Here is a 22,552-nt window from a genome sequence, read left to right as displayed (position 1 = left end):
ATAAATACAGTACAGCAATACAATACACATACCAGACGTGTATGTATTTCTTTAGGTGCAGACTTGAATGTTTTTGTATTACTGTTTTGTAATGTTAAAAAATCCTTATATTATTTTGCTTGTGTCCATCCATGCTCGATATAAACAATGGTTGCCACAACTACTATATCCCTCCACAACAATAGCGAGGTATCTGTGTTCCTGGCAGAGTTTTGGTCTTAGGCATATCTTCAGTTCTTCAATGTGACCAATTATCAATTGTGGTATTTGACTGTTTATTCAATGCATACTTTGTTACTGACCAAAACTGCATTATGACACTACCATTTTACACTTCCTCTTTCCTTCACTTCAAGATAAAACTCCCACCTTTCTTACTCACCGAAACTGCATTATGACACTACCATTTTACATCTCCTTTTTCCTTGACTTCAACATAAGCCTCCCAATAAATTGAAAAGGCAAATACAGCCTAGCTGCGACCAACAGAAATGGTCTTGCCGGCCTACATACTTACACCAACACACAGAAGCAGAAACAGCTACATCACACCAGACCAACCAGCACAGGCAAGATGCCTTAGAACAACAAAGGCAACGTATGACAAACCACAGAGCGACATTATCTGAAGATCAGCACCTAGACAGTGAATGAAAAATTAATTACACACACAACTTTTTAGAAAGAGCAGAGGCAAACTGCCAGACAACAAGAAACATTACGACAGAAAAACTACAGGGATTCCATAACAGTGACTCAAAACACGATATTCCCTTTTATGGCCTAGATAATTCCTTGTTTGTTTAGCATATTGTATGACTATCACAAGTCACAGCAACAAACATTTAATAACATTGGAGTTTATTTGGCAGGCCCTGTTTTTACCCTTGGCCAGTTGTACGCTACATTTTCCAGAGTTACATCGAAACCCGGGTTAAACGTACAGGTACTTGCAGGTTACACACAGGGGAATATTTTCGCTGACAATAACATTTATGCAACAAATTGCGTTTTCCAACAATTATTATAGACATTGGTATACTACATTACCTGACGGCCACACTTCATACATACTGACTTACATGTACCCTGCATTTCCCTTCTTATCCAATATGTTCTGTTAACCTGTTCATGTTACACTTTGTATTGTAAATATTCATGCTGTTGTAAGTGTCTATAATAACATCCAATACTAATCATGTGACAATTGTAATATTGAGTCCTCTCGCAAGTTACTAATTATTAAAATAATATTTTTTTCTTACAGTAACGTGTGATATTCTTCTCTCCCTCAACATCATTTCATTAACGCTCTTGTTCTTACGAAATTTTCGCAACCACAATTTGCTAGTGTATATATGCTGTACATATACTAGGGGGCTTTGCCCAGAACCCCCAAGGGAGCACTATGTGCCATTGTGAAGAGTGGGGCTGAGCGCACCCCAAGGAGACACGGTCGCTCCTCCAAAACCTCTCTTAAAATGTGATACAATGGGAAGCAAATGTTTTTTTTTTTTGGTTTTTTTTTTTAACACCTCCTCTTTTCTCAAACAGCTGCTGGCTTGCTTCTGCTGCCGTGCTGTGTGATCTGCATCTCGTGCACTGCTTCGATCGTTTAAAAGCCTGTACAGCAACTGTCCGTTTGTCTCACTGCCTTGTCTCTCTTCTCCCCCAGACATCCTCAAACACTATTCAATCTCTTTTCACTGTTCCGTTATTTCACTGAGTAATATTTTCCGTTTGTTTGCACTAATGCGATCTTTACTAACATTTTTTGAGACTGTCGAATTTTCCTACTTCCATTATCTCTAACCTGTTCTGCATGTGTATCACGGCAACATTTTTGAATTCTTTACGACGTTCTACTTTGTCTTTTTCCACCCCCGGGTGGCGTGGTTAAATCTCATGGCACAAAGTTAGTCTCGCTTAAGAGCCGAGAGCACAGGCAGTGTGTCTGCCAAAAGCATTGCAACAACTGAGAGGTTAGATGACTGTGGTCTTGTTTGAAACTGGTTGTAAGTAGGGCATGACTTGCAAAAGTCACCGTCTCATGGGACTTGCTTCCAACGGTTGTAAGTATGATGTGACTTGACCGTCTCACGGAACGTGAAAGTGTCTCTGTTCAAAAGATCACATCTCATTGCAGGAAAAAAGTCTCGTCTCATCCCAAGATTTTTTTTATAATAGAGAGATACAGTATATATTACATGAAATAGCTACCCTGACCAAAGCACTGCCTGAGACATTTGAATGCAACAATTTTTTTATGTGTTAAACAGGCCACATTAATTGCAAAAATTAAAGCATTAACTTTCCCAGGCCTACAAATATATAATATTGCATAAAAGATAACTTCTGTCTTCTTCATGGAAGAAAAGAGTGCAAACCATCTGCACAGATTTTTAAAAAAGTGCTGCGTGGTATGGCTAATCAGTGCCCCGAAGATTAGAACTCTGTAAATGCAATGATATACTGTTTTTTTTTTTTTTTTTAATTATTGCTAGTTCATGGTCATTTGTTGGTTGCAGCATCAGTACATCAAGCAGACAGCCAGGAGACGGCTACCTTTGTAGCTCCACCACTCCATCAGTCACTTCTATGAATGGCCTTAACTCAATTGGCCATGATTCATCCATCCATCCATTATCCAACCCGCTATATCCTAACTACAGGGTCACGGGGGTCTGCCGGAGCCAATCCCAGCCAACACAGGGTGCAAGGCAGGAAACAAACCCTGGGCATGGTGCCAGCCTACCGCAGGGCCATGATTCAGCTCTCCTATTTTTTTTGTCTTCTTTTTTTTAAAAATTGAGCTTCATGCAGGTGGCACCTATTTTTGTTTCCTTTTTGTGCAGATGGGTCACACTTTTTCCATCAAGAACCTATAAATGCCTTGTAAATAGCAATAAATTGTTATTCATTAGTATTTAAAAGAGTCTTATATGTTTTCTGACTGTTGGAAGGTCCTTTAAGATTTGCTTTAATCGGTACTGCTCCATGTGGCTAATTTTATGCATTTGTATGCCTCCTTCCTTAACATGGAAAAAAATATGTGGTTGGCAAGACTTGAAGATTGAATTGTGCTACTCGCAACCGGGAAGTTAAAGTATACTGTTGACCTACACACAACCCACAGAGCCTCAGTTGCAATGACCTGTACAATTTGTGACCCACATACAACTAATTTGACAAATAGCCAAATGACCAGCCTCAAATGGTACTATATGTGGGCACATGACTGTATACTACTGTGGTAAAGTGGGGTCCCAAGTGAGGGAGACATTTTATTGGCAACTTTGCTCGGTGGTTGATGGGTGCCCACGTTGTGATACTCCTCTGTTCCTGCGTGACTTCAGTGCAGCCTCTGGCACTGACAGGGCTGGCTATGAGGATTATGTCGGTCCCTATGGGTCTGGTGACCGTGGTGAAAGGGGCTCCATGTACCTTGACTTTACGAAAGGTCAGGGGCAGCGGATCACTGGATCCTGGTCCCACTGCCCTGAGCCGCATCGTTGGACTTGGTACTTTAGTACTAGTGATGTAGTGACAGAGATTGACCACATCCTCGTGGGCAGACGCTGCAGGGTCTACAGAAGTGCCCAGTTTGTGAATTCTGACCACAAACTTGTTGCTACTTTGAAGATCCAGCTTAAGTCCAGTAGACTACCACCTACTACGAAAATAAGGCTGGACCTGGCTAGACTCTCAAGATCAGGCTGTTTCTAATGACTTTCCACACAGCTTGTGTGAGGAACTTACAGACTTGGATGAGACTGCTGATCCTAATGTGATGTGGGAGACCTTCCATGACAAGACCCTGAAGGTTGCTGAGGGTTGTGTTGATGTTACCAGTGTTCCCAGAGGGAGGTGTTTCATCTCGTAGGGCACCCTGGATATCAAGAGGAGTCACAGCACACGGCTTGATGGTAACTCTGGTCTGTACCGGGAACTGAGAAGGACGGGTGGTGAGGGCTCTGAGGGCAGATAAGGAAGCGTTTATTAGAGGAATCTGTGAGCAAGTGACACATCATCTATGGTCTAGTGACCCCCGTCCTGCTTACAGAGGAATCGAAGCATTATACACATCCAAATCTGTTCCTCAGATAGTTACAGTTAGGGTGGCTGATGGAACGGTCCTTACAGATGACAGTGCAGTTGTGACTACTTTGAGCAGCTGTTTAAAGCTGATCCTCCAGCTAGGATGTTCAATATCTCTGGATCCATGGCTCTTGAGGCTGATTCTCCAATCAACTGTGAACCACCCAGTCTCACTGAGATTGCACAGGTGATGAACCAGCATAGGGTAGGGTATGCTGAAGGGATCTGTGGTATCCATGGTGAACTTCTCCAGATTGGTCATAAGGCTGTCCTCCTGGCATTGCAAGCAATCTTTGCTTCCATTTGGGAGTCAGGCATCATCCCAACTCACTGGAAAATGGGACTTGTTAATCCTTCCATTTCCAAATAGGGACATCACCTGGATTGCGGCAACTACAGGGGGGTAGCACTGCTCTTGGTACTGGGTAAGGTCCTTTCTAGGGATAGGATCTGTGATTACTTGCTCACCTACCAGCAGTCACGATAGCTATGCAAAAGGATGAAGGTCCAGGTCTTTAGAGTCCTTGTGCTCCCTGTCTTCCACTATGGTTGCGAGATATGGATGCTGTCCAGTAACCTGAAATGAAGACTGGACTCCTTCTATACTGTTTCTCTTCAGAGAATCACTGGGTACCATTGGTTTGACTTTGTTTCAAATGATCGGTTCCTCATGGAGTCCTGAATGAGGCACATTACCTACTTGGTGAGGAAGCACCAGTTATGGCACTATGACCATCTGGTGTGATTCCCCAAGAGTGATTCTCATTTATAAGGACCCAAGCTGCTGGACAAGGCTAAGGGGATGCCCATATAACACCTGGCTGCAGCAGAAAGATTGAGGATGGGATTGGACCTCATGTCTGCCTGGGGGTTGCCAACCAGAATCCTAAGCTGTTTTGTCGAGTGGTGGTTGTGGCAATGCACTGTATCAGTGCATGTTCCTCAGCCTAACCTGACATAATTCACTTTTTATTTTAATGGATTATTTATTTAAAGAAGATATTGCACTGCACTTTGAGATACTGTTTTGTTTAGTTAGTTTTTAATAAAAGCACTGAGCACCTTCACACCATCCTCTTGCTTTATGTGTGTTTTGTCCTCATCTGCCACGCTAATCCAGTTATGTTATCGGCGATGGTGGGTTGAAGAGGCTCCTGGTGGGACCCAGTAGCGTGAGGCTAACCCGCACTGTCACAACTGCCTATACTAAGAGGTTCTGGACAATTTGTTACTGATGTGCACGTTAATCAATGAAAATATAAAATAACCCGTCAGTAATGAAGGCCTTTACTGAAGAGCATGGGCCATACTGCTGCCACCACTAGAAAGGTTAGACGTACGAAACCCACTTTGTCAAGTGAGGGCATCATTTGTTTTAATAATATATGCTATTATAGGTTCAAAGATAATGGAGCTCTGGAAACTTTTATCATTTTAAAAAATGTAACTGTAAGAAGTAATTGAAGAACCAAATAGACAAGTTTCATTAGAGTAATTTGCTTATTTATCTAGGCATTACAAGCCATAGCAATTCAAGATATAGGAAATATTGAAAGGGGATCAATTGAAACTATAGACGTATAATTTTTTCATTTTATTTACACATCAAGTATGCACTTTTCTGAACCTTCTGGATTATTTGTGATATTATACAAAGTAACACATTTGGCTCAGTAGCATCTTTACATGGGCTGTTTCTAATGCTTAAATAGAAACTCAACACATGCCACTCTCTTTGAGCAGAGACCAGGATATATATTGTTTCTTACCAATTTACTGTATATTGAATCTGTGATAAAAATAAAGTATTTCTTTCTTAATTTTGCTACTAAAAAACATACCCACAGAACACAGAAGGCATGTTTCTGAAACCAAAACGTTGGCAAAATTCTGTAAATGTTAAAGTTTTAGTTGCAGGTTTCCTGTGGTGCCCAGTTGTCAGAAATTATTAGTGGATAGGCCTGGTAAGCTTTGCTGGGCTGAATGACATTTTCTCATCTAGATTGTTCTAAAAAGTCACTAGGACAGATATATATTTTTTAAAGTTAGAAATATACCTCATTTATCCAGGGCAAATGAATGTTTGCCATGATTGTGTAAAAACATTGACTTCAGAAATTTCCAAACTTGTCTTTTAAATTAATAATTAGATGACAGCTTTCTGTACTGCTCAACTTTTGGTTGACATCTTTGCAACATCTGAGATACAACCGGTTACACTTCTATCATTTATTGTGACTTTCTCAGGATCACAAAACTTCAGCAGCAGGATTTGAACCTACCACCTCAGTTTTTGAGGGCCAAAGCCTTAACTACTACACCACACTGCTAGCCTATGTACTTGTGCAGGCCTAGGTGGAGCAGATTGTTCTAACTGAAATCAATAGTCTTCCTTTATTCTAAATGAACTTAACAGTCTTCCTTTGCCACATTTAGGTGTTGATTAAGTCACCATAGTAGATATCTTTTATCAATGTGTTTATGCTTTTTTACATAGTATAAATTTGTTTGTGGCATTTTGCATGCTGTAAACAGAGATTAGCTAAATATGGATAAGATATAAGACTGAGTAGCCAGATTGAAATGGTTAATATACTGATAGTAAAATATTTTTCACCTCTCCAAAGCCTGGTAAACAGAAAAGAAAGTTCTCATCTTTCTTCAAGAGCCTGGTGATTGAGTTAGACAAGGATTTGTATGGTCCTGACAACCACTTGGTTGAGGTAAGACCAGAATTGTTGAGCTGTTTCTTAACTTTAAAGCTGAATTATTTGTAAATTGCTCAGCTAGCCTCTTGATGTTTACCTTAACTCTTGAATAGCATTGTAGAATCAAACTGTAAAAGTATGTAAATGCAGTTAATTAAATGAAACAGATTATTTTGGGTTTGCTGTTGAATTAGAGATCATTCTGTAACTACAAATTAAATACAATCAATAGTTAGTCACCAATAATATAGTATGAGAAAATGTGACTGTTTTCCAGTGAAAGAAGTAGAATTGTCTAATCATAAAAACCTTAAGAACAGAAAAAGTTGATTATTAACTAGAGGAATATACTGTACTTGACTGATAATGAATGCTTTTCTACTCTTCCTTTCATTCATCCATAATTGCCTTAGATGTTAACAGTATTTTATTGTGCTTGTTTAAATGATATGTGTCCTGCAGCAGATAATCTGTACTTAGTTTTTGATCTACCATTAAAGTTTGATATTCAGCATTTTTTCATTATTGCAGTGGCATCGAACTCCAACCACCCAAGAGACAGATGGCTTTCAAGTGAAAAGGCCAGGTGATGTGAGTGTGCGGTGCACTCTGCTGCTAATGCTGGATTACCAGGTGAGGGCATCTTGAAACATTCATTATTTATACAAATATCTCATCATGTTTTATAACTAATTACAGCTACTGATCAGTTGGAGTATTTCCCAAATAAAATATGCAAAAGGCTTAATTTATTTAATCATGTATGGCAGAAAAGGAGATGTTAGTACTCTAAAACCAGTGTTAACACTGATGGCTTTCTGTCTTCCTTCAAGCCACCACAGTTCAAATTGGACCCAAGACTTGCACGGCTGCTAGGCATTCACACCCAGACCCGATCTGTTATTATTCAAGCTCTCTGGCAGTACATCAAAACTAACAAGATTCAAGATTCTCATGACAAGGAGTACATTAACTGTGACAAATACTTCCAGCAGGTAAGCCAGTACTCTTTAGGGTTGTCTTTCTTTGAGCAGAGTCTTTTGGGTACATTTTCACATTCCATGTTTATATCTAATAAGTAGACATTGGCAAAATATATATATTTGCAAGCATCTGCTTGACAGAGAAGAAATAGAAATGTATATTTATCTCACCTTTGATTTAAACATCCTAGGAATATTCAAATTTTTAATTTTAATCAGAGACAAGAAGATTCACCATACCTTACTATCTCTGTTTCTGAAACAGTTTTTCATCCTTTTATCCCTTGTGGCTTGGACTATCCTTATATCTCTTTTTAAATGTTTTCATGCAGAATGAAACAGCAATGCTTGGGCCACATGAGATTAAGGCACATGTCTTAATAATCCCCATAACCTGTGCAAGTCTCACTGAGTCATGAGACATAGTACTACATACACGGCAGGCCATGGCTAGCCTATCCTGCCCAGGTTTTCAGATGAGTCTACCTCACCATCACCTATTGGTTTACCAACCTAAATGTGCATACTCTTAACTTCACTCTCAGGATTATAGAACACATTAAGTAATATAAGAAAGAGTGACTAATTAGTCAGCTGAATAAACTTATCAAGAGGGAAAATGGGGGAAGCACCGAAAAAAATCAAGCAAAAAATTGAAGGATACACTGGAGAAACAAAATATACATAACTGGAGAGACAACAATATGGACAAAATTATAGCAAACAATTGGTCATAATGAGAGAATGTACAACAGGAGAAAGACAGCAGGAAAAATGAGTATTACTAACAAAAATATCAGTAGAATCCAGAGTGATTAAATTAAGGAAGTCTGGGCAGTTTCAAACAAAATAGCTTCAATGTTCAGTTACATGTGTCTCTGGTAAAACTGCCAAACTAAAGTCCTTTACTTGGCATAATTGTAGAGACTAACCATTCATCCATACCTAACTTTCTCAATGCCTATTTCACCCAGTTAAACACCTTCTCCAAATCTACAAATGTTTAATTCATCCTCTTTCCTTCTAAGTCCTCATGCCTTTTCAATCATTTTTCTGACAACAAAGTTTGTATCTGTTGCTCCCTTCCAAGGCATGAAACCAAATTGCATTTTGCTAGGTTTGATTTAATCCTTAACCTGCATTTCTTGCTCCAAGTATCTGGCTGCTTGATATAACACACACTCTAATGGATCACCATTTCCTTGGTCTCCTGCAAATAGGACACTTCTTTTCCAATAATCTGGAATCCTCTCTTCACACAAACTCATGTTGCTCAGGTATATCACACCATTCAACTCCAACTTCACTTCCTTCTATGTTTCTAGAACCACACCACTTAGGCCTGGACATTTACATAAGTTCATCTTTATCAGTGCTTTTGCAAACTCTTCTTTCAAAACTTTAAAGTTCTTTTTTTCTATTTTCTCATGATGAAAATTATTATCGTATTTATTCTCCTTATTCAGCAAATTCTCTGTTTACTTCTTCCATGTATCTGTAATCCCATTACTGTCATTTACAATGTGTCCTTCAGCATTCTTCAAGTTTAAGCTATGTCTTATTATCTCTTTTAGGGCGGATGTCGACTTTTGTCGACAGGAGGGGTTGAGGGCGAATGTCGACAAAAGTCGACATCCAGGGATAGAGGGTGACAATCAGGTGTTAATGGCGACAAAACTCACTGTCACGTCACAGGCATTCCCTCTGTGCTTGGAGGAATGCTAGACTCGTTGACTCGGCAACTAATCCTTGCGTGTGCATGAGTTGCGAAATGTAAACAATGGCAAGATGGCATCGACATGTCACAAGGGAGTGAAGCGAGTGCGGAAAAGAAAACACTCGGCAGACAATGTTTTGCGCATTATCGCAGAGTCGGACTCTGATTTTTCAGAATCGGATTTTATTGACAGTGATCAGGAGATCGAACAAGAGAGTGAGAAGCCGGCATCAGCTGATCGGACACCAGCCGATGCCACGCCAGCTGATCCGCTGCCAGCTGAGCGCATTCGTGCAGCCGATGCATCTACGGCAAGGTTCGCGTGGGGGGAATACCCAGACATTGGTCCGTGGGAGCCGAACTTGCTACCGGACTTCACAAGACGGCATGGATTGCTGTTGGACACGACAGATCACCAGCTGCTGAACTACTTCAGGCTGCTCTCTCCTGATGCTGCTTTTCAGCTACTGTCAGACGAGACAAACAGGTAGGCAGAGAAATTTTTTGAATCGCGGGCTGCGCTTGCATCGCATTCTCGTTTTTCAAAGTGGAAACCCACAACAAAAGACGAGATGAAGCGCGCTGGGCATTACAAATAGAGATGGGACAGAACTGGTGATATAACTTCAGGGAGCATTGGTCCAAACATGCTTTGTCCCCTGGTGGCTTTGGACAGGTTATGCAGCATGATGATAGGTACGTGATGCTGCAAAGTTTTATTCACTTCTGTCATAAACAGAAGCAAATCCCATGGGGTGAGCCAGGCTATAACGCCATGCATAAAGTTCAGCCCCTGCTTGACATTGTGGAACCAACATAGAAACAATTTTATCAGCCTGGCAGTGATTTGTCTCTGCATGAATCTTATGTTAAAATAAAAGGGACACCTTTTTTCTGCAAATATATGCCAGACAAGCTCACAAAGTATGGCATAAAGGATTTTGTACTGGTAGAAGCAAACACTGGTTTCTGCCTGAAAGTAATTACATATACAGGAAAGTATTTCTTTCAAAGAGAGAACTGTCCCTTGACAAGTCAGGTTGTGCTGGAGATGCTTCAGGGCTATGAACATTTGGGTCATGTTGTGTACATTTGGACAATTTTTATGCATGCCCAGAATTGTTCATGGAGCTACAAAGCAGGGGAATTGGAGCTTGTGGCACAGTGACGGTGAACAGGATACACATGGCTTCACAGTTGAAGCCAGACAGGCTGAAGATGAAAAGAGGTGACAATATGGTTTTCATGCGGGCAGAAAACTTGGTAGCAGTGGCATGGCACGATGGCAAACGGGTGACTTGTCTCTCTACAGTACACACTAACAATATATGTGAGAAAGTGCAGCAACAGACAATTGAAAAGTAGGCACCAAAGCAACACATATTGTAAGCAGTGCAATGTGGCAATGACTGAAATTGGCTGCTTTGAGCGAGATCAGACTTTGCAGGAATTTGCTGTGTAAAATGTACATATGTGATATGTATGTGAAATCATAGAGTATGCAGGCTCATACAACATGCAAGACAGTAACATTTGTCAAAAGTAAATATTTTTTGTTGATTTCAATTGCTTTGTGTTCTTTTTTTAAAAAAAGTTAGTTTTTGGAAAAATATTAAGCCCTGGGAGAAAAGAAACAAAAAAAAATTAGCCCTAAAAGAGTTAAGCAGCATTCCAAGTGATTTTCAGTTGTAGTCTTCATTTCATAATTTTAGCAAGTCAAAGGCAGTTGACGATGCATGCCCATGAAGCCAGTCGCAAAATGTGATATACCCGGCAACTTACTCTGTGACTGCCTCTGATAAAATCAAACGATTTTGTCTTTAGTCATAGGAGCAGGCTCTGTGTGCATAAGAGCAGACAAACAATGGCTGCTCACTTGGAAGTACAATGCATAGAATGCGGCAAAAAGCAATAAGAAATTCAGGTGTATTGGACCTCACAAACAGGAGACAAGCTTGTCTCTCTCATTACACTTGTTTTACTTACCACAACAGAATGGAAAAAGGAAAAAAAAGGGGTGGGTCAGATTGAGGCTGAACTTGCCATAGCTTTTAACCTTTGTACAACACCGGCTCCGTCAGGAAACACGCTATTGGCTGTCACAGAATTGTACTAGAAGGTCTGTATTTAGTCTGTAAATGTGATATGGGCAGCGATTTTCAGTCATTTAAATTGTCATGGCCTGGTAACATGATCAGTAACTGTGGTTGGCCAATCAGACATACCCCAAAAGTAGACATTGCATAATGTGACATAAACCTAATTCACACCTACTACATCTTGTTTTTATTTTACTAACTACTTCATGATTCTGAGCACATTTATCTTTCCTTAGTCATTTTGCAACTCACTTGCAGACTCCCGTCTCTTAGCTTATTGCAACTTCACAACTGCTGTTCCAGCATTTCACTTTCCTTCCTTGTAGATTGCTCTGTCACCTTCTGTCTTTGTTTTCTGGCTCTCCTTACAGCATCTTTTATTTTCCTTAACTGCCATCTGTACCCCTCCATTCCACCACTATGTTTCCTTCTGCCTTAGAGGTTCCATTGTCCAACTGCAGATGTCTTCTGTTGTTTTCCACAAGACATTCTTCATTGCTTCACACTTGCCATTCATACCAGATGATTCTGAAGCACATTAACCCTGGTGTTGCCATCCATCACTTCTCCCCTGTCAGAAAAAACAGTACCTTCCACGTTTTACACTAAGTATTCACTTTGTTTCCAGTTTGCACAGCACATCTATTCTCTTTCTGTTCAGTACATCCCAATTTCCCTATCATTCCCAATATTCCAAATTGCAATTGTTATACTTTCTTCATTATGCCTCTTACTTACTACATTTCCTTTACCCAACCCACCTGATGCTGTCTTCTTGTTTGTTTGTTTGTTTATTAACATTGTTGACGAGACCAAACCGTACACGTTTAACCCTGGTCACAGATTGAATGCTGGTGCATCACTACCTGACCTTGAATAATACCACTTGACTTTCACCATCCTCCCTGTTAGGTCATGGCTGTGTCCTCTTCCTCTTCTCCTTGAAGTCTACATTCTCCAAACTCTTGTCCTATGTCATCAATATCTTGCACAGTGTGGAAAAGCTACTTACATTCTCTGGAAAAGTGACATTTTCTTCATAACCCTACTCTCTCAGTAGGTGGCCAGCTTCTTGGCAGCATAAAATATCATTCTGCTGGGAGATTTGTTTAAATGTCAGGACTTGTGACATTCTAGTCTTTATAAGCTCATTTTAACTTCCCTATTTCAACTTTCTTTTTCTACCTACAACACCAGTCAGTGCTCAGAGCATGTGGAGTTTCTGTAACCACCCCTGCACCAAAACGCTCATTATATTCTCTATTTTGTTCTTTCTCTTTCAAGAAAAAAAAAACTGATGTTATGTAAAGCATCATAGAAACCACTGTACTTGATTTCTCTTTGGTCCAGTGACCTTTCTCCTCTTCCTTCACCCCTCTCATGGTAGATTTTTTTCTCCAATGGTAGGGTTTGCTGTAGAAATCCCAACTAAATACCACATCAAATTCACAATTCTACATAGATTTTATCCTACTGCCTGTAAGCATCATGTGATGGGCCTCACCACTGATCATGTTCATCACTTATGGGCTACCCAGCACTTTTCTCCCCATGTTCTGGCACAGCCCTGATGTCTTTTCGTTTAGGATCCACATATGTCATCTACTATCTTATTTTCTTTCTTTAAATACTCTCTGCTTCCTCAGATCTTTCTTCTTTTAGACCTTAAGCTTCTGCTTAAACCCCATGAACATAAATAATTCTGTCTTGGTTCCCTGGCAGCCAAATTACTTCTTGGCTCTTGCTGGAAAACACCTGAGCACATTACTGTGGTCAATTGCCAGTACTCCTCCTACAATTTAATATACCTTTAATTATCCGCAGTTTGGATTAATGGTGCCTCCAGCAATGCAATTGAAACTTGGACTACTGCTGCTCAGTTGATTAAATCCTGATTTCCTGCAATATCTTGACTTTGTTTTAATTTTAACTGTTGCTCTTTTTTATATTTGCTGTAGTTTTTAACTTTTCTCCCCTCTTTGCTGGTGACTGGATTCTCCAACAACAACATTTATTTATATAGCACATTTTCATACAAAAAGTAGCTCAAAGTGCATATTGCAATTTACAAGTGCAATTTACATATTGGCTCAAGTTGGAACAGGGAGGGATTGGATTCTTTATGGTTGTTTACTGTTTACAGTATATCCTGCTATTTTGTCATCTTATATATAATTCGCCAGCCTACTCACTCACTCACGTCTGTCCAAAGCCGAATGCACAGTCGCCTTCTGTGCACGTCCGAAGCCGAATGCACAGTCACCTTCTGCGCAACTGCCCGAAAAACCTTACGAGACCGACATCGCGGCAGGCGGCGGATTTACAGCCGCAAAAATTCAAAGAGAAAGGCGACTTCAACCGACATCCAGCCACAGCATCGCGGCAGTCGGCGGATTTACGGCCGTAAAAATTCAAAGAGAAAGGCGACTTCGATTAAAGCTCTAGAGGCCTTAAAGGCGATTTCGACTACAGCTCGAGGCCTAATTACGCATTCATTCAATACACCTATATTACATTTGTGGTGCTTATACTTATTACTATTCCACTCGTGCCCGTTTCATCTTACGTTGTCGAAACGGGCTCTTTCTCTAGTTATTTAATAAAAACTTGACCGTAAAAAAAAAAAAAAAATTGTCACAAATTATGTTTCTTAAATCTTTCATGGTAACTCTTTTAAATAATACCATCTGCATGCCTCCCCTTTTTATTAACAAGCATACTGACTATATTTGTGTTTAAACATGGCAGTCCTAACATTCACATCTGACTTTGTTTCTTCTGTTGCTCAGAAGAATTGTTAGTAAAAGAAACTTTTCAACGTTCCTCATTTACTTGCCTTTATTATTTGTATTCAAACATAGTGTAATCCTGCCCATTAAAATATCACCATTTTGCTATATTTCTTATTGCCTTTATTTTCAATATGTTACAGATCTTTGACTGCCCACGGCTTAAATTTTCTGAAATTCCACAACGCCTCACCAACCTGCTGTTACCACCAGACCCTATAGTCATTAACCATGTCATCAGGTGAGTAGGAAAAATTAACTGAAACATCTTAAATTTTGATATTTCACTCCAGCAGAGCCCCGTGACCCTGTGTTAGGATATAGCGGGTTGGATATTGACTGACTGACACATAAGTATTAAGGACATAGTATTGTACTTTCCACAACAAACCCTAAATGTTACATGCATTTTTGTGGGTCAAATTCTTTTTAACATGCACATGTAGCTAGCTCTACATGTTAAATATTGACATTTACAAACTTTTACATTAACCATAATTCAATTTTTTTTCAAGGATTGTCTGAGAGGAAAACCTCTGTATCATTTAAATTGTTGACATAGAGAGCAGTCACTGATAGGAAACTTGCTTTTAATTTTGTTTTCTTTTTAAATGAATCAGTGGGGAAAGCTAGGTAGCAAACCAGAAACAAATTTCTATGGCTTGAGCTAGAAGATGGCATACTTGGATAAACATAAGGCAAAGGAGATGAGCAAACAATGGAAAAGGAGAGATTAGTCAGTCTCAGAGACAGAATAATAATAGGCATTGACTTATTGTGACTTTTAAATGTTAGAGTTTATAATCTTTAATCTGCCCATCCATCCATTTTCCAACCCGCTGAATCCTAACTACAGGGTCACGGGGATCTTTAATCTGCTTACTACAAATTTGATTTTCATATTAATCAGGAACACAAGATTAGAATTTTGATAGATAGAATCTGTGCTGTTATCTGGAAGGTTACTGGTTCAAATCCTGTTATTGCCAGAAGGGATCCTACTCTTTCGGGCACTTAATTAAGGCCCTTAACCTGAAGATTGCTCTGGGGTGCTGTATGATAGCTGACCCTGGGCTCTGACCTCTCAAATGGTCATGTGAAAAGACAGTTTCCTCTTGATGATTAATAAAATGTATCAAAAATATTAGGGAGTAGATTAACAATTCTAAAAAGAGTAAATGAGATACTATGTGCAGCCAGTTCAACTGCCTGAATAGATATCTGCTGAAATTACTCTGTTCTTTTCAGTTTCCCTTATTTACAATCCTGAGGAATACCAAAGAATAATGCTAAGCATTTCTCATGTCACCTAGAATAGAGTCGCTGCTTTAGCGTCTGACTTATAATACTGTTGATGTAGGCAAAGCAGAATATATTTCCTGGTGGTTATACCTGGATATTCTTTTGCTATACCTAAAAATATGTCATATTTACTAGCAAACATGTGCATATTAGTTTGCATAAATCATTCTTTGCAGATTATTAATTTCTAAATTTTACTTTGTTGACAGTGTGGATCCCAACGACCAGAAAAAAACAGCTTGCTATGATATTGATGTGGAGGTTGAAGATCCTCTCAAAAGTCAGATGAGCAGCTTCCTTCTTTCTACAGCCAATCAGCAGGAAATTGCAGCATTAGATAATAAGGTGACTTTTGCAGTGGAAGAACTTTATGACTCATATTAATGGTCTTTACTAGACATTGGCCTCCTCTATACCCATCATTAACATACATTTTTAATGATCTGATCATGATCAGATAGTTCTTGACCACATTAAAGAAAAATAGAAAATATTGTAATTGCTTGTTGTAAGTGCCTAATCTCTTGTCTGGTAGTCAGAAATAAATGCAAGTATGTTTTAGTATCTGCATATAAAAATCATTAAAGTGAAGAAAAGTATGAATTTTGCATAGGAACGATGACATTGGATCTCCATCCAGACACAATGCAGATACTGGAGATGTATTTTTATGGCCACAAGTATAATTGAGATAAATTAAATTAGGATATAATCCAGAATACAAAAGACATTAATCTCAGTAGTAGAGGCGGCCATTGTGATTTTGTTTTTAATTGTTTTATTTATTTATTTCTTTGTTTGTTTGTTTGGTATTATGGTTACTACTTTAACACTCCAATCCATAACAGAATTGGCATTTGGTTTGTCAGTAACATTAATATATGTCATTTGTTGTGTGTCTATTAATCTTGTTGACAAATTGAATGTTATCGTTCTTTCGTGTGTTTAGTCTGTAATTATAAAAAATGAGATAATTTACTTATAATCCTACCATATTTTTGCAAATTTTCTTACCTTCATTACTGTTTTTACATCATCTTAAATTGCTTATTCTTTTTTTATTCGACATTAATTAAAATGCGCATATTTTGTTGCTTGGCATTGAGCTGGTAGCTTATTCTTTGTGTTTTGATTCTTTGATGGCAAATATTTCCATGCTTTTTCAACTTTTTTTAAAATGCATAATGTTTATCAGTTACAGTTATGCATACTAACCTCACGGCTTATTAGAGTTTTTATTACCTTGAAAATATCTGCTGTTGCTTTTTTGTAGAAATTTCCAAGTACAAGGTTCTTTGACAATTCACTGTTACCTGTTTGAATTTGCTTAATTATGTATTTTTCAACATTTTTTGTGTTTTTCAGTGTCACGTAATATAAGGAACCAATTCTATTTTACCTATAGCACACTTGTTTTGTACAATGGGTAATTACTGGTGCTCTTCACTGAATACACAGATTTACAAATATAATATAGCAATAGTAAAAAATATTTGATCATTAAACATTTATAGGTACATATATATATATATATATATATATATATATATATATATATATATATATATATATGTGTTGCATAGTTTACTGTCAAATAATGCAGAGTACGCAACACGTGTTTTGCCCCTATTTGGGCTCATCAGGCGTACACACTCACTGCACCCCTCTCAGGGATCGAACCTCGGACGTCAGCGTCAGAGGCGAAGCCCCTTTACATTGCACCACGGCATGTGGTTCGTTTATTTAACAGCCTGGAGATCGGAGTAATTACATTCATACCATTCACAATCTGATTGTATGGGTGGTTACCTACCAGGTAACGCTTGTGGATATATATATATATATATATATATATATATATATATATATATAGTATATGTATATATATAGTATATGTATATATATATATATATAGTATATGTATATATATATTGTGGGGAACAGCCCGGACACAGACAGGCAGACACCGATGGTTCCACAACCAACACATGTATATTCATATTAACACCAACAAAACAGCACACAACCCAGTGCCCCAGCACCAATCACGCACAAGTCCAGGACTTTCCAATGCCTCTCTCTCTTTTGTGGTCCACCTCCACTCCTCTCTTCCGAGCTCCGTCCTCTTCCACCCGACTCCAGCCATCAAATGGAGGGAGGCGGCCACTTTTATACCCACCCGGATGTGCTCCAGATGCCTCCCAATGAGTGCCTGCCGGCACTCCCCAGTGTGGCAGAAGTGCAGGCTGTGCACCCGGAAGCACTCCGGGTGTCCCTGGTCTTCTTCCCCAGGGTGTGGCGGAAGTGCTGAGGGCCAGGGCTCCTCAGGCATCTGGGCGCCCCCTGGCGGTGACCACGGGCCCCTATAGGGTTGAGCTTCTAAGCTCTGTTCCCATGGTCCCCAAAGCCACCAGGGTGGTCATCCCCTCGTGGTCTGGAGGAGGCATAATCCCTCCTCCAGTCCTTCTAGGCGTCCCGGCTGGGTACCACCCCCAGCCGCTTGCCACAATATATAGTTGAATAAACAGTAATAGAGTAATCAAAGTGTCTCCAAACATATAAAAATAACAATAAAGATAATAAAATGTACCTTTTGACAATTTTTCCAGAGAAAATAAACATTGTCGAGGAGGTCCACAATTTTTGGAATATGTAGATACAAAGCCCTGCTGACCTAAGCCGACTGATAGCCTTCCACCTTAAGAACCCAGAGTTATCTGTGAGCATTTCATAGTTCTGGAAATGATCCTTGTTAGCAAAATATTGAATTGCCTGAAGACTGCAAATAGAACAATAAGAGCAGCCTCAGAACTGCAGTAGTAGATTTTACTTGACATAAATACTTGAATTTAACAAAACTGCATCCTGCATTATAAGAAAATGCACTCATTTTCTAATATTTGTTAGCTGGGAAAATTGGTTTTGGTTGTACATTTAGTATTAAATAATAGGTTAATGCCAAAGATAACAGCCAAGATTCATGCTTACAGTAAATGGAAAATAAATATTCAGGCCGACTTGAAATTTTCTTAATGTCTACAGTATTTACCTTCACTGGACCAATTTATATTTTCCATATTTAAAGAAAAGTAGTAATTGCTCATCAAATATTTTAAGGAACTGAAGAAAATAATCATTTGGCTGAAAAAACATGATCAGGTTTTATTGAAATGTACAGCATTATATCACCTACATACAAGTGAAACCAAATATTACGCTTTCAAAGTATTTCTTCTAAACATATTGTGTAAAATTAAAGCGTTGATAGTTTTACTAATGACTCCGGAGGGACACTATATCTAACTTCAGAACCTAATGATGGAGTGCTGTCATTACAATTCTACACGTGCTGAAAAAACAGTTGATAAGTATTCAGTGAACCATGTAAGAACTGTGTCCCGTAGCACACGATTTAATTAAATAGCATACAAACTGTAGCATTCCTCTGTAGGAAGATATTTGAAAGATTTTGACAACTTTCTGAGGCTTTTCCTGTGGTGTGTTCAATACAAACAGACATTGAAAGACTATTTTTTCCTAACATTTTGAAAAGAAGGGATATTTCTAAAATTTGTCTGAAATTATTAAGTATATTTGGGTCAAAATTTCATTCCTTCAGTAAAATTTTTCTAAAACTTGTTAATTGAGATCTGTCGTTAACAGCCCAAGCCAGGATCTAGTTCTGGCTGTACCATTTCATTGCAGACCATTCTCACATCTATACTCATACGTACCAAGACAATGAGGAGCTTCCACTTAACATGCATGTCTGTGGGATGTGTCTGTTAAGTGCCTCTACATCCTGGAGAAAACCTCGCTCAGACTCAAGAATGTGCAAACTCCACAGAGAGAGCAATTGGGTTCGTATTCAAACCTAGAGCTGTATGGCTGTGAGTAGCTGTGCTAACCACTGCATCATTGTGCTGCCTCTTATGCTTTCTAGTTTCTTGTGAAATAATAATAATGAAATACTAGCAAGGTGGAGAGAAATTTCATATGACATTGCAGATGTCATATTTGCCAAATTAGCCACTGTTCTAAGTACTACACAAAGTTTGCTTCTGCTTTTCTCTAGTAATCTTAAATTTTGTGCACAATGGGCCAAAGAAAGAGTTTCATATTTTCACTCACATTTCATGTTTTTTGATAAACCTGCAATTTTATTGCACTACTTGTAGTCTAGTTTTTGGTATTCTGATTTAGTATTATGTACATTGGCATTCTACCATGGTGAATTTTTTGTGTGAAATACAGCTACTATTGTTTGGAGAGGAGGTACCATATGAAAAGGATATTTCAGATAAGTTATAATCATATGTTAGATGATTTTTGTTGTTCTCACAAAGTTTTCCGTATGTTTTCAATACTTTTGTATTTATTCTTGCAGTTTAAATGTCATATTCTCTTATTTTAAGTTTTGAATGAATTAGGAGGGACATGAGTAGATCGAATATTATTAAACAGTAAATTTTTATTTAGGAAAGTGAAAATTACATTTTAGAAATCAGTATAAGTAATAGTTCTAAGATATGATTGTGAAAAAGCATTTGGACAGTTTATGTTTTGACAAAACAATATACAAAGTTCAGTTGATACAGATAAGTTTGTGAGTATTAAAAACACCCACCAAAACTACTTTAGCATATTTTATCATCTATGTCACATAGAACTTTACTAAATTCAGCCATATATAGGGAGCATTTTCCACATTTTTAAAAAGTAATGCTACAGTTGTGCCTGTTGTAATAACTAATAATAAAAATTTCAGATGATATATATATTTTCCTAGATGGTTTTGATGTGATTTGCAGTTTATCTAAATATCAAGTTTGTCTCCTTGACCAACATTTATGTTCTGTTGAAAGAGGTTGTCAATGATTTTTTATTACTCAGCCTGGTTTTAAAAAACATACATAATTCTCCCTCTGGAAAAATCCATTGTTTCCAAAAATCTTTCCAACTGTTTATAGAACAAGTTGCTTCTCAAGGATTTCAGCCTACTACAGAATAATCTACAGACTTCCTCTTTTTGTCTTTCTGTTTTGGCGCACACCAATATGAAGCTCCTCTTGAATGCTTTAGATTACTGAAGATAAATTAGTTTAGTGCCAACCTGCACAAACAAATTATAAACAATGGTTAATCTAGCTCCTTCAAATCATTTTTCTGGTTTTGCTTGGTTTACATAGTTTTGTGAAGTGATGAACATTTTATTTTCAGCATCAAAATGTATGCTTCTTATTGCTGGGTACATATTCTTCGTTGGAATGGTGAACTGGGTGCTAAAGGATTCAATTTTAACTTTGTAGGCCTCCCTGGCTTATTAATTGCTGGTGAATTGGTGCTGTTGATTTTTGGCTATACCCTGACTGCACAGGGACTTGGCAAGACCAACACCGAATCTGAGGTGGCTGAATTGAACAAACAAACTGAGTCCAGTCTTCAGTTTGCCTAATGACTACCAGAATCTAAATATGGTTGTCCAAAGTGTGCAAGCTTTACATTTTTTTAAATAGGTAAAGCTGTATATATTGCCAAAACAGAGAATCTAAACTCGCCATATTACAGGACACATGGTACAGTGGAATCCATTGTACTGTATATGGACTGGCCGTCCTGTGAAAGCCTTCAGAATTCAGGTCACTGGGTCTGTAATCCTTTCACTGCGTTGCAGGGGAGTGCTGCTGTTTGGATGCTACAGCTTCAGGCTGGAAGAAAGCTACAATGCCGCGGTCTGAGGCCTACGTTACTACATGGAGGCTGCTGACAGGGATCTGAAGAGATGCTGAGTAGCTGTGGCTCTTGGCTTTAGAAAGCTCAGCTGAACAGCTGTTTAATTCAGTCTGGTGGTGAGTGTTCGCGGCTGAAGTACTTCTTTAGAGTCTTTTGCTCTGTCACACTTTCTTGCTTACTTGCTTTAATTTGGCTGTTTTCTCAGCCGATTGTCTGGCTGTAGCAGTAGGTCAGTTTACCCTCGGCTCTTGCTTCTTGTCGGCTGCTTGCTCAGATGTCAACTTCCTGGTTTCATAAATCTGTACTTGAGACTTTCATCCAAATTTACTTTGATATTTCTTTTGGAAACACATTCATTCTTGTTACTAGTGCTTCTTCCTGTATCATTTCTGCCAATTTCTTCTTACATTTGCCTCATGTTCCTATACATGCAGTAGCACATAAAGTACATATATTTATTGTCGACTGTGTCAAAAGTTAATGGTATGTATTTACAGGCATTTTGCAATTGTAAATTTATCTAGTCCTTCTCCTAATCTGTACTTGGCCTTCATTTTCTACTATCTTTGCTATTCATGTTAATACTAAAATAAGTACTGAAGTAAATTTGAATTTGAACAATAAATGGAAATCAAAATTTCTTATTTTGAATCAGATGTTATTTTGTTAGTTTGTTTTGTTTTTGGGGAGGCATGATGGCACAATGGGTAGCACTGCTGCTTCACAGATCCAGTGTCCCGAGTTAGAATCTTGTACTTTATTGTTTTGCATGTGGTGTTTGCACATTCTCAAGTTTAAACTTAACAGCTGACAAACAAGCTACTCCATTGTAATATACATTTGCATCTGTGGACTTTGAATAGGAACCCCTCCCCTTTTTATTACATTTACAGTTTACATTTACATGCATATCTGCTTACTTTGAGCAGGGATGCCAAACAGTCCACAAAATTTTTTTCATATACATTTACATCGGCAAATTTTAAAGGCCTCGAAAACATTGTACAGACAGTTGTGCTGCATTTCATTTACATTACAAGTTGAATGTCAAAGCTGGGAATGTCCCAAGTTAAACACATTCCAGTAAAGCATTCAGAAAACCGATATGAACGTGTTGCCTTTG

The 22,552-nt window shown here is 38.5% G+C and overlaps 1 protein-coding gene across 2 annotated transcripts in view; it reads left to right on the top strand.

Annotated features, from left to right (window-relative positions):
• Positions 1 to 22,552, top strand: part of LOC114653516 (SWI/SNF-related matrix-associated actin-dependent regulator of chromatin subfamily D member 3) — a 481,542-nt gene that overhangs the window by 418,989 nt on the left and 40,001 nt on the right. For both annotated transcript variants that reach the window (XM_028803878.2, XM_028803879.2), the window contains exons 6-10: positions 6,726 to 6,821; positions 7,338 to 7,439; positions 7,640 to 7,801; positions 14,538 to 14,635; positions 15,906 to 16,041. In XM_028803878.2, coding sequence (XP_028659711.1) covers positions 6,726 to 6,821; positions 7,338 to 7,439; positions 7,640 to 7,801; positions 14,538 to 14,635; positions 15,906 to 16,041 — 594 coding nt within the window. The remainder of the gene's footprint in view (positions 1 to 6,725; positions 6,822 to 7,337; positions 7,440 to 7,639; positions 7,802 to 14,537; positions 14,636 to 15,905; positions 16,042 to 22,552) is intronic.

This window comes from Erpetoichthys calabaricus, chromosome 6 (assembly GCF_900747795.2).
Source record: "Erpetoichthys calabaricus chromosome 6, fErpCal1.3, whole genome shotgun sequence".
Taxonomy (NCBI): Eukaryota; Metazoa; Chordata; class Cladistia; order Polypteriformes; family Polypteridae; genus Erpetoichthys; species Erpetoichthys calabaricus.
The sequence above is the reverse complement of the archived record's forward strand: the minus strand, read 5'-3'. Positions and strand labels throughout refer to the sequence as shown.